General features: G+C 43.5%; 1 protein-coding gene across 1 annotated transcript in view; it reads left to right on the top strand.

The window, feature by feature from the left end:
* The first annotated feature begins 262 nt into the window (after positions 1–262).
* Positions 263–13422, top strand: part of RGS5 (regulator of G protein signaling 5) — a 50457-nt gene continuing 37297 nt past the window's right edge. The window contains exon 1 of the mRNA XM_044266768.1: positions 263–408. Within this exon, the coding sequence (XP_044122703.1) occupies positions 365–408 (44 nt within the window). The 5' untranslated portion in view covers positions 263–364. The remainder of the gene's footprint in view (positions 409–13422) is intronic.

Raw genomic sequence — 13422 nt, 5'->3', positions numbered from 1 at the left:
CTGGGACAGCCCAAGGCATGCTGCTCTGTAGCTGCTTACGTTTACACGTTAAAACATGAATGACCCATGCAGGAGGGACCTGCCCTGCCCGGGCAGAATGAGCATCTTCCCGGAGCAGACGGAAGCCTAAGGCTGCAGAGACAGGAGTCCGGCCTGCAGCTCCCACAGCTGCTGCTGCTGCTGCGTCCCAGCCTGCGATTTCCTCTAAGGTCTGGATTGGTCCAGGGAGCAGAGAGGGCTGGCAAAAAGCCTCTATATATTCCTCAGAGGGAGAAGCTGTTCCAGACACTTGGGAAGTTTTCAGAGTCTTGCTCTGCTGTTTAGAATTTGTGCTCAAAACTGAGGAGCTAAGCCACTTGCCAAAATGTGCAAAGGACTTGCGGCTTTGCCCCACTCATGCCTGGAAAGGTGAGAACCAAGTTATTTTGGCTTAAGAGATAGAGATGACCAGAATCTTTGCTGAGGGGCAGGGTGGGTGGATATCCAGGGGTGATGGAGAGCTGTGCCGTTTGTTCTGGAACAGGTGTGTGATTGTTGATGGGGCTTGTCTCCTCTCTGCCGACAGCACTGACACTTGTAGGACCTGAGCTGGGGGAGGCAGATCCAACACGGGCTGTCTCATGCACCATTTCGTATCCAGATCTCATTTCCTCCAGGGAGATACTGAAGCCATGGGTGCCTGGTCAAGGTTAACGAGTGCATGATTAAGAAAACGGATTCCAACATCGTACTGCCTGCCTTTGAATCCTGACTCTACTACTTACTATGTTGTGGGGTTGGGTGATGTATTTACTCTCTCTGTCTTTCAGTTTTCTTCTCTGTGAAACAGAGATGCCGGGAGCATCTACCTCAGGGCCTGGTTATTAGGACTGAATGAATTAATGGATCTTAAACTCCCAGCACACAGTCTGGCACAGCGTAGAACTGTGTAAATGTAGGCCTTTATTACTTGATGCACGTGGATTGAGAAAGGGAGGCCGGTTTGCAATGAGGAGAGGGGTTTTCTCATTGTTCTTTGTGTCTTGATCCCATTAGATGGTAGTAGCTGGATTCCTGGAGAGAAGAAAGCCCCTGGGACACAGAGGTTATTTACTGGCTAGTACTCTCCTTTTAAATACAAGGGAAAACACCTTTGAGATTCTCTGGTTATCCGTTAAGCTAGACGATATTCTGGAAGGAATCCTAAGTACCCAGGCTAACAACCCAACAACCCTACCTGATGCAGGGAAGTGGGGATCTTATTTCCTAAGAATGGAGTTGATTACACGTGGTTTGAGTTTTCACCATTTAAAGGAAATAAAGTGACCCTTGTGCAACCCAACTCCATCCCTAAAGCCATTGGCAGTGTTTGCCTAAGAAGGTTGTGTTCAGTGGGCTGTTTGTGATCTCTCCTGCCTCTCAGAAGCTCAGATCTGACTCCTCTTACTGATTCACGATCAGCCATAACCCTGAATTGCTTTTTGTTACCTTTCAGTGCGCAGTGAAATCTTACGCGCCACGATAAAACTAGTGTTCGTGTGAAATTCTTTAGGGTGAGCAAGGAGCAAGCATTTTTTGCCTCGATTGCTTGAAGATTTTAATTTACTGGCTTGTGGTAGAATCTTGCAATTTGGGTTTCTTATTAATTTTTTTCATGTTCTATTTCCACTGCAAATAGAATCTTCATTCCAATTAAAATGCTGCCTGAGAGGAGTGTTTTGGAGCAATGGGATTGTGGAACTGTGGAACTGTCAGCGCACATTCAGGGAAAAATCTGAGACTATCCTGATTTTTCTAGAGAAAACTCTAGACTATCTGTTTATCCTATTCGTTCAAGCATGATGCTTGAACCCTGGTCTCCTCTCTGTCTCTCATTTCCCACCTTGCCAGTGGCCCTCTCTCCCCTTATCTCTACACTACAGGAGGAACAGAGGTGGACCTCAGTGCTTACTTAGATAAAGATGTTTGAAGAGCCGTATAGCATAGATTAGGATAAGTATATGCTTACAAAATGAATCTGTCTATAATGGAAAGCTCTACCAAAGAGTTGCATTGGACATAAAATCCAGTTTACAAAAGCCAGATTCACATGTTGTGATGGATTGTTGTGGAGAGAGGACAGGCAAAGGAGTAAGAAGCAGATTCAGTTTTGTCATTATCTAAATTTGGACCCAGGAGCAGGTTCTTTCACTTCCCCAGGATTCTCTGTTCTCATTTAATCAATGAGAGTTGGACTGACTGTCTCTCACTTTCTCTTCCACACTGCCGTAGCTTAAATATGTTTAAGACACAGTTTAAATCAGCAGCTTGCAAGAGATGCAATTAAAGGGAAATTTATCCAAATGAATTTCTCCCTAAAAGTTTAGGAGCAGAAAAGAGTCAGTTAATGAAAACTCATCCAGAACCCAACCCTGTGCTGAAATCATGGCAGTGGCAGAAGCGACCTACTCTAGGATTCTAATGATGATTTACAAGAAAACAAAATTTACTCCATGTGCCAGGAGAGCCAGTCCTAGAAAACAGTCCTTGTTCGATGTGTAGAGAAGCATTAAGCCAGAGTCAACTTTGACATAATCATAGGAACTGTTCTTTCTTTCTTTAGATCTTAAGACTATTGCTTATGAAAACCCAAAGGGGACCTCACACAGTTTTATATATTCAGAGAGACCAGTAATCCAAACATACAAGCAACAAGTGGCCACCACCCCAGACTTCTGCCTCAAGGCATATTGAAACCAGTGCTGTGTTGGTGGCAATGTGACTGTCCTTGGAAAAATTAAAAAGCTGAGTCCATTCAAGTTCATATTTTTCACCCACAGTCTTCAACTTTGAATGTTAGGCTTCTTCTGAAGATGCATTTTATTTCTAGGTTCTCTGAAATAAACTTCTCTGAACAAGTTTAAGTTTAAAGTAAACATGGCTCTTCCAAAAAAGACAAAAAATTCCAAAATAAAAAGTGTTATTGGGACGATTCCCAAAAAAGTCATTAGTGTAATATAAAGCAGTCAGGGTGATTAATATAATTGTTCTCTTTCAGTGCTGACAAGTCCTGTCACCAAGTTCATAGTCTCTACTAACCTAAAAAGGAGAATAAGAGAGGAATGAAAACTTAGCTACTGACAGAGAGTTCCCCCTGGGATGGTAATGAAGTGTCACAAGCCCTGTACCTCTGTGGGTGTCTGCGGTAGCTCTGATTTCTGTTGAAGGTTATAAAGCTGCTCGTGGTGAAATGTTTTCAGTCCACATGAGAGCATCTGGTCATCTCAAGTTCGTGGCAATGCTGGGAATTTCAGGAACTGTGGAAAGTTAATGAGGAAGGTGACATTCTGGTTTTTTTAATTTATTATTATTTTCACTAGACATTCCATTTTTTCCTCCTCTTCCAATTTATACATAGGTCGATGTGAGGGTAATTTAGAGTAGAAAACCACTTAATAAGCAGGGCCACTGACCAACTAATTGTTTAAGGTTGTTAAGCCACATGGAGGCACCTTGCTGAGTGGGCCAGGTTCCTGGGTCTGTGGGGTTAAGTAAATACTGATTTTTCAAAGGTATGAACACATCCTTGGGCCAACTGTGGAGGAAAAAAGTAGCAATGAACTTGAACAAGTCACAGCTCAGTGAAAATAGGTGAAAGGTGACCAAAGAAGCCTACAGAGAGACTGGCAGTGACTAGCTCAATTTAGGGTCGTGCTTTCGGGGAATAAGTGTGAATCTAAAGCTTGCTGTAGCTCATAGAGAGTCTTCTGATATAATCCCCTATATTCCAATGAAACTTTATTATGTTAACAAAGTAAAGGAACTATTTAGTAAAATTGAGGCATGGTGAGTCACTCAGAAAGACTTGGATTCTTATTGATGAGACAATATTCATCATTTCTCTAGATTGCCTTTCAAAGCTCCATACTTGCCTTAGACATAGAGATCAAAGACCCTGACCCTGCTCTCAAGGAACTTGCCGGAAGCCCTGTTGGGGAGACTGCTAGCAAGAAATGAGTCCATGGTGTTGAGATCCACTGCGAAGGAGTAAAAGCATGGAGTGTAGAAAAGCAGAGGAGTGGGAGGAGTTGGGGTGGGGGCCCAGAGAACTTTTGGTGGTCAGGAAACTTTGCAAGAAATTACAATAAACGGTACGTAACCCAGGCTCATGAATGAAGCCTCAGGAAGGAAAGTTTGCCAGGTCTATGGGAGAAGAGCCGGGAGGAAGAAGGCATTCCAAGGGGCCAACTCCCCCAGGAGCCTGTGCAGAGTCAAGGAAGGGAAAGGGCCCAGCGAGCTTGGTGGCTGTTGGCCCCTCTTCATCTGCTCTGCATTATCTGTCTGAGGCAAGCAAGGAGGGAACTTAGAATTTCTCATCAGTTAACCTCCGTGCAGCACATTCTGTATGTTGTTTCCTTGGGACTCGTCAATTCCCTCCACTCCTGTCTGTGAAGATGGAAGGGATTTGCTCAGCGGAAAGATATTCTCCCCACCCCCCACCCCTTCACCTAAAGAATTTATTTACTAAATAGACAGTCCGTACTTGGCACATAGTAGGCACTTAATAAATATTTTGTCAGAAGAATGCATAAATAAGCTTATAACGAGTGAAGAAGACAGGGCTGCTCCCAGTTTGGCTTCGTGTTTCTTCTGCTTGGAGAGGGTCAGGGAAGGACATCAGCAGGGCTATTAGAGGCTATAATGGGGAGAGAGAGTCTTTTCCAAAACAGACTCCCCAGGGAGCGGGAGTCTGGTTGGGAGGGGGAGGAAGGTGGAGAGGAGGCCTTAGGAAAATCTTGTTAAACAGGTGAGTCCTTTTGTTTCTGGTGGAAGGGGGCCTGGAGCTCTTGGTGAGCTCCTGGAACCATCACTTCGGCTCCGTCTCCTAAAGTTACTGTCCCAGCTTCTCCCGTGGATTTCATCCCCTGTTCTGAAGAGGGTCTCTTCCTAGTCTTCCTTCTGTCTGGGCCATGTTGAAACACATTCTCAATTCACAATACTTGTGGATCCCAGAATCTTAAGTTTGGGAAGATCCTTGAAAGTTATCTAATTTTTTCCTTCCTTAGCAAAGACAAGCCACTAATCGGGAACAGCTGATTATCTAGGGACTGGGCTAATGTTTCTGTGGCTCAGGGTTCCAGCTTTTGTCTGTCCTCTTGGCCAGAAAGCAAAGGAACTAAACTTTAATTAGTTCAGTCCGGATCAATCCTTAGTAACAGGAACCAGACTATGGCTGGAGGCCAGAAGATAGCAGGTTCCTATCTCTTTCTTCCTTTAAAGCCCCCATTCAGGTCCCAGATAACATTGAGCCTGCACTATATTTTCAAGGCTGAGTCACCCAGAGGAGAAAGACAATGAAAGCCTGTTTTCTACTACCTGAGGAAGTAACTCTTAAGATTACACGTTTTAGGAATACTTAAGAAAACCCAGGCAAGGTCACAGTCTATCCCCAGCCTTAACATCAGCAGGGAGGTGGAGCAGAAAGAACAGGGCGCTCGTAACTCTTCCTCTATTACTCCCTAGCTGTGTGAACTGGAGAAAATCACTAAACCTCTCTGAGCTTCATTTCCTCATTTGTAAATGAGGAAATTTTTCTTGTTTCGGAGAGATGCTGTACCCCCTATTAAAGAATTAATTTCCTTCCATTCTTCTTTCCCTCTTCATGGGTAGTCAGGAAATCATTTAAATCTCAAGTAGGTGCCAAGGTCTTTGATAAAACTTATTTATTTTCATCATTCCTCATCATGATCTTGTCTTTTTAAATAATGAAGATGGATGTGTCAGATAGTACAGTATTTTTACGGTTTCAGCCATCATTCTTTCAGTAGATATCTCCTCTAAAAATATACCAACTTTTTTTTTTAAGGATTTTATTTATTTATTTGACAGAGAGAAATCACAAGTAGACAGAGAGGCAGGCAGAGAGAGAGAGGGGGAAACAGGCTCCCACGCGGGACTCGATCCCAGGACCCTGAGATCATGACCTGAGCCGAAGGCAACGGCCTAACCCACTGAGCCACCCAGGCGCCCTAAAAATATACCAACTTTTTCCAAAACATTAATAGATGTTAATTTTTACTAAACATTAAGAGACATTAAAAACCAAAATCATACTTAAAAATGAATAAGTCTTTAGTATTAGTAAACATCTGGTGAGCATCCCAATATCCTCAATGGCCTTTTTGCAGTTGGGTTGTTTGAACAGGATCAAACCAAGGTCACGCTTATTGTTATTACTGAATTTTATTATTATTAAATAGAAAAGCACTACCCATTGATCTAGTGCTTTTTCTACAATTAACTGGGCTCCGTTATGCAAAAGCACTTCTTATTAATGTCCTTAAGGACACGGTGGAGACTGCTTTTACCTGGTAGGGAGTCAGGAGCATCTTCATCTTACTGTGAAGTGATTTGACAGCAGGTGTGGCGAGGCAGGGCGCACTGTTCACACACGGTTCTGACCTGAGGGGCTTGTCTCCGGTTCCCTTTCTCCCACACTCTTCATATCCCTTCACTGCCAGGAACAGCCTCTCAAAGAGCCTGCCGGTTTTCTCTAGTCTACTGAAGGTTTTGCACCATGCCAGGGGCTGGAAGCCTGCTGGGGTGCAGATCCTTACTCTGCTACTTTACTTCTGGTGGTGGAGGGGAGGCCCTGCTGCGCTAGCGCACGGCCAGTCACCCTGCCCACTACATCCCACCTCCCCCACAACCCCAGGACGGAAGGACAGCCCCAAATCTCCACTCCAGTGCAGAGAACACATAAAACCCAGGCTCACAATTTGGGATTAGTTGAGAGACCCTTAAATCTCTCCTTAGTCAATAGGACTCCTGTCTTATATTTCTCTTTTCCTTGCCATTATTTGCAGAACACAGAATTTTTACTTTTTTTGTTTTCTTAAGAGAAGGAGAAAGCACACATGTGCATGGGGTCGGGGAGAAGCAGAGGGAGAGAGAGAGAATCTTAGGAACCCAACACAAGACTTGATCTCAGGACCCTGAGATCATGACCTGAGCCAAAACCAAGAGTCAGGTGCTTAACCGACTGAGCCACCCAAGTGCCCTGTAGAACACAGAATTTTTTTTAAAGGATTTTATTTATTTATTTGACAGAGAGAAATCACAAGTAGGCAGAGAGGCAGGCAGAGAGAGAGAGAGAGGGAAGCAGGCTCCCTGCTGAGCAGAGAGCCCGATGTGGGGCTCGATCCCAGGACTCTGAGATCATGACCTGAGCCGAAGACAGTGGCTTAACCCACTGAGCCACCCAGGCGCCCCAGAACACAGAATTTTCAGATGCAAGTATAAAAGGCTATAACACATGGGAAGGGTCCTGGGTGGGGAGTGCAGGTGTCCTGAGCTATAACCTTGGCCTCTGCTAAGTAGCAGAGGGTGAGTCCTCCGTCAGGTGCCTCTCCTGGCCTCATCAACCATACTTGTAATGGTGACAAGTCAATTCTATGATCCTCTCCCCTGCTTCCAGCCTCACTACTTTATTGCCCTTAATTTGTATGCCATGCATTTTGAGGAAAGATTGTACTTCTATTTGAATTTTGCATCTTATCCCAATCCCACAGGAAGGCCAGGGAACTAACTTCTGGATGTAGCTTGAAAGCAGCAATCACTTAAAAATGGGCAATTTTCTTCCAGCCACTTTGGATCTCAAAGGACTAAATTAAGAACCCCATATTTCTTAAAAAAAAAAAAAAGATAGTTGTGATACATTCAAAATAAACTTTCAGTTTGTCAAAAATACACATGTATGGGCAGTGGAATGTGACTCCAATTTTGGTGGATTCCATGAAAGGAAAAGATGGTTTCAGTTTCTTATAAATTCAAGGGTAATTTAGGTTCAAAGATCATGGATTCTAACAGCCTGTGATTTTTGTACTTTGTTTACAGTTAATCTCAAGAGCGTAAGCTCCTGGAGGGCAGGCAGGGAAATGGGAGGTAAGGACACAGACATGCCTGGCCTTGGGGATGGGGTTCCATTGACTGCTTTCACACTAGGTCACTTTTTTCTTTCCAATGGGAAGATGGCCCACTCATGCCCTTCCCAATGCTGCCCAGAATGAAACTCCCCCTTTGCCGTAGCAGTTTAAGAGTTTCCATCCTTGAGGCTGGAATGAGAAGGGTGAATCAGGATTTCTAGTCCTTTATGTATTTAAACAGTCTTCATCTACCACCTGAATAGATCCTGGAGTCCCAGCAATTCTCAAAGCAGTGTGGGGACTGCACGGATCCATGCCAGGCAATAGCGCACCGTGATTGTAACTTCCACCTACATGAGGTCATGGAGCTTGCCTCCGCTGCAGGCATTAGAAACTGTGTCTTTCCTGGAAAATCTGAAGGTGTAGCCAACTTACTCACAGGACGCATGTGTCCTCAACCCACTCATGTGCATGTTACCGGGTTGATTCACTCTGACCAGAGTGCTCCTGGAAAAGTCCAGACAGGGCATTTCTTCACAATGCCTTCTATTCCGTTGCCATGTGCAGATAACAATAACTTGGCCTGTCCCAGTTTCTCCTTCAAAGAAGAAATGTTCCAGGGTTGAAAGGGTTCACCCAGGCAATCTTTGAATACTTTGGGCAGTAGGTGTTCGATCATCACAGTGGCTCCATGAAGAGCAAACGAGGCTAAGGTCACATGTCTATAGTTTACACGTTCTGCCTTCTCCTATCTGACTGCTTCCCCAGACACTTCTCAAGCAACACCTAGCTCATCTGGAAAAATCTCACTCAGCTCCCCACAACTCTACATTCTACAATAATGTTGGAACTACCCTCTTAAAGTCAGAGGAGAATCAGCATGCAGTAAAGTAGTTGAAAAACGTAAAGTGCTCTGCTCTGTAAGTGCTTATTATCAGTAGTGAAGTGTGTGGAGCTGTTTTGGTCAAGCTACTACTTTTTGACATTTTCTTGTGCAGAACATCTGTTTCTGGATGAGGCACTTGTCTGAGGGGATTCGGGAAATTTAGAAAGAATCAAGATGTTCTGCTGACAAAGTAGTTTCTTGTGTTTGGCAGTGTATTTGAAGTCCTAGTTTACAAGAGATACCTGAGTTCAAGGCCGCAGGACAGGATGACCCGGGCACTTCGGGACAAGGTCAATAGCGTTCGTTATTCTCAAGACTTTCTGGAAGCACCCATTGTCTAAGGTCTGGTGCTGGTGCTTTCTGAATGACAAGCTACCAGAATCTGTTCCTGAATCCCCAAATCTAAGAACATGTATGTCTCTTAAACCTGCGTGCACGTCCGTACACATACACACACACCCTGGATATTTTTATAACATGGAAAGAAAAGATCTGTTGAAATCAGAGATCCCTGTAAATAAACTAAAAGTGAAGCTGTTCACAGAGATGGATGTAGATCGATGGGGATTTTTTCCTTCTCTGACAAATATGTCTCCTACCCTCGTGGTTAACATTTATCCTTTCTCCTTTAGCTGGCAACATCAAAGGAAAAACCATCTGTGAGTTGGGATTTTCTCAAAATTCTCAGCTGAAGTTTCAGAAGCCTTTTAGATTTTTTTTTAATTGCCCTCTAGCTTTTATATTCCAGATTCCGTAAGAATAGCTTAACCTTTGTCTCCTTTCCTGGTCCACACAGCACCCTGAGGTTTGTAATCAGGCCCATGTGAGTGGCAGAGGCCGGCCTGTGGTGAGGGAAGGAACACGGAACTTTCATCGGCCTCTCATGGAACACATTTTACTAAATGGATCCTGGCTTACGAGCAAGAAAAGGGCAAGAAGAACTAAGACAACGAATGATTTTGACAGTCTAGAAATGAGTGTCGCGCACAGTTTTGACCGCCCAGATGCACGCACTAAAATCAAATGCCTGGAATGGATGAATTCTGCTCCTTGAGGGGAGATGTGATTTTTTTTTCTTTTTCTCTCCTCTCTCACACCACCAACTCAGAATCACAGACTGAGAATAAGATCAGGGCCCCAGACAGATTCTTTCTTTCACAGGTGAGAAAACAGGTCCAGACCTGTTTGGGTGACTTGTCCAAGATCACCTAGCTGGTTAGAGTTGGAACTAATTCAAGGTCTACAGATTGACTTTCCACCTTTATTTTATTTTATCTGATGGACTTTAATTTATGAATTTTGGGTGTCTTCACTTTTAAAATACTTATTCTTCCATAGACACCATCTTTCAAAAGGTTTCGGTTACCAAACTACAGTCTTTAGGGAAAGAAAAATTACTACGTGCCAGCTGCATAGAGCTGCCAATTAGAATAACTGAACAGCGTAAGACAGGCTCGTTAATACATAGCAGTTAAGAGCCCAGGGGCTGAAATGAGATTAAGTTTGACTCCTGCCATTGTAATTTATCAGATTATTTTGGGCAAATCCCCAAACTTCTCTGTAACTCGTTTTTCTCATTTGCAAGGTAGGGGTAATATTTATGCTTTCTTCATGGGATTGTTATGTGCACTAAATAAGGTTATGCACTAGATGTAGTGAGTAAACCAGTAAGTTGGCTGGATATGCGTGATTTCTCTTAGAATATGGTTTTTCTTAACCATCTTCAACTGGGGAAAACTTTGCAGCCAAATCTCGGAATGGGGCTAGAACAGGGAACTGTAAAGCACCCGAAACCACATGAGACAAGCCCCCTCCCAGCTCCCCTTCCTCATCCATGCCCGTTTCAATGCCTTTTCGACTGTTTCTCTGACATCCTGAGTAAATACTTCTCAGGGGCAGGCCGTGTCTCAAGGCTTTAACTAGATCGTTTATGCCGTTTAGAAGACATTGTTCTTCCCATCTATGTTCTGTGGCATGTTCCTAGCACCTCCCTGGTCCTCGGTTTTTTTTTTTTTTCCCTTGTTGTGTGTTATATCTGATGGTCTCCTAAGAGCTGTGACTTGGATTTGCAAGACATAGAGTTACACATGCATTTGTTTCCAATCCCTCCTGCTTTTAGGCTAGAGGAGGGTGCTCAGCCCAGCGACTCTCACTTTTGCATCTTTCTGGTGGCACCTTGGGTGACCATCTGCTTGGTTTCTGGTCTTTGTTTCTATCCTGAGCCCAGATCTCTAACTTAGCAGCTCCCATCCTATCCCAGCAACCACACAGTTTAGGGTGCCCCCACTCTTCAGTTCTTGCTGTGTGAGGTCCGCAGGGTGGATGGCATCGCTCCCTGGGAGGAAAGTGAGGGAACGCTATAGCATACTGGAGAGAAGTGTCCAGGATTATGACCCTGCATCACACTCACAGACTTTGAAAGCTTCTTTGGAATTTTTAGAAAATTGTCTTAGGAAAATGTGGACTTCTGTATTAAACGTTGGGAAGGATCTTTGGGGAGCTGGAAGAGATGCAGGAAGCAAACACCTATGTTGGGGAGCAGACTAATTCCCTGCCCTCTGTGGTCACACAATTTTCCAGCCAAAGCACCCATCTTCAAACATCTACATTTGATGAACACATCAAACACATCCTGAACACATCAAACATTTGGGCAGAGTTTCTCTGCTTTTCCTTGAGGAGAAGCTAGCCCTCCATCCTCTGAGCTCTCACTCACAGAACTTTTTTATCTTCCTTCTAGTTCATACCACTTTTTCCCCTACGTTCCTCAGATTCCACTTGGGTTGGGTATTTGGCAGTACCTGATTTAATTATTATCTTAATCCTGCAAGGCAGATGTTATTAACATCCCTGTTTCACCAACAAAAAAGCACAGATAATTTTTTAAATATTTTATTTATTTATGTGTGCAAGCAGGGGGTGGGGAAGAGGGAGAAGGAGAGACAGAGAATCCTAAGCGGACTCCTCACTGAGCACAGCCTGATGCGGGCTCGATCCGAGGACCCTGAGATCATGACCCAAGCCGAAATGAAGAGTCGGATGCTTAACCATTTGAGCCACCCAGGTGCCCCAGAAACACAGATAATTTAAATGTCTGGCCCACGGTCAGGAGGTTCACTTGGTGTACATGAGTTCCAGTGTGCTAGTTTCAAATCTAGGGGGTAGTCCACTGTACCATAGCTGTATCCCAATAAAACTATGCAGACGTACCTTCTTTGTAAAATGAAAGCTACTTGAGGTGGGAACAGTTTGTTCTTAATTTTGTAAAACACTTTCCTATGTTCTGGTACAGTGCCTGAAAGATGGGGGGGGGTCCTCTATTCAAGTCTGATAAGAGAATGAACATGGAAATGAGCATATGAATCAGTAACTGGATAGTTCTTGAAAATAGAAATCTTGAGGATGATAAGGGGTTGTTACAATATTTTGGCGGAGGGAGAGAAGAAATGGTATGAAATCAAATCCGTTGCTTCAGACAAGAAATAGTCCTCTTTTTCCTCACACTGAGGTCATTATTTTGCTCAACAAACCCTTTTAATCATTTGGCAAAGAGAAACATTAATCCAGTATTTCTGATTATTTGATATAATGAGTTTGGATCTGTTACATAAAGTCACAGTGAGAGGACAAATTGCATTCTGGGAGCCATAGTTTTTACTAAGTGATGGGGCACATGTTACTGTTGAGTAAGGTCCTTGCAGATTTTATTTTACCTCTCTTTCCTTTCTTCCTTCTTCATTACTCTTTATTGCCTACTTTATGTCCTTCTTTTATAAAATATAAAATAAATTTAAATAAGGTAGGGGCCGTGTACTACTAGAAACTTTTGGTCTATGAATTCTTCTTTATAATTTTGAGCAGAATGACATGGAGATGTTCAAAGGCTATGAGTCACACCAGTGTAAGAGAAGCCATCGTGGGAATGCCGCTGACCCCTCCACTTTGGGAGCTCAAAATAAACCATAAATTTCTGTCTTCCTTAACTGGAGGATGATGTTCCCACTATTCATTATCTGGCTTCCAAACTGAATTACCAAAAGTCCAGAAATCTTGCCAACAATATTTTGAATAAAACAGGGAATTGAAGGTCAAAGGGAAGTAATCTGCTTCTATCCTGTCTGCTTTGTCCCCCCATGGCCTCTTTCATCACCCCCAATAACCTACTCTTGAGTGATGAATGTGTCAGAGACAGGCCTTGAAAGCATGGGAAATAATTCTATTTCCACAGAAACCCATGGGTAGGGAGTAGCCAATGCCTGGGAAAAACAATACTCTTTTCTTTTTTTTTTTTTTTTTCATTTTTAAATAGCAGCACAAAAGTGGTGATACTAGAGTGTAGCGCTGAGCCACGCCAGGAAGCAACAGGCATCTCCAGATTGGCTTTCTGTGTCTCTCCATAGGAGTGTTTTCCAGCAATGTACCTTCTCTGTGCCCTCAGAATTAGTTGTAATATTCTGTGGTGGAGGCCTTCTGAAAGGAGCTGATCTTGCATGTTAATCAAACAGATTTCTGTTGAACATACTCTGTTCTGTTCCATTTCATTCCATTCCGTTCCATTCACCCAATGAACATTTAATAACCAACATCCGTGGGCAAGATGCTGTGCCAGAAATAGCAGAGCAAATGTAATTAAAGGATAAGAGCAGGTAACTC

This window comes from Neovison vison, chromosome 10 (assembly GCF_020171115.1).
Source record: "Neovison vison isolate M4711 chromosome 10, ASM_NN_V1, whole genome shotgun sequence".
In the NCBI taxonomy this organism is placed as follows: Eukaryota; Metazoa; Chordata; class Mammalia; order Carnivora; family Mustelidae; genus Neogale; species Neogale vison.
This window is presented reverse-complemented; position numbering and strand designations above follow the sequence as displayed.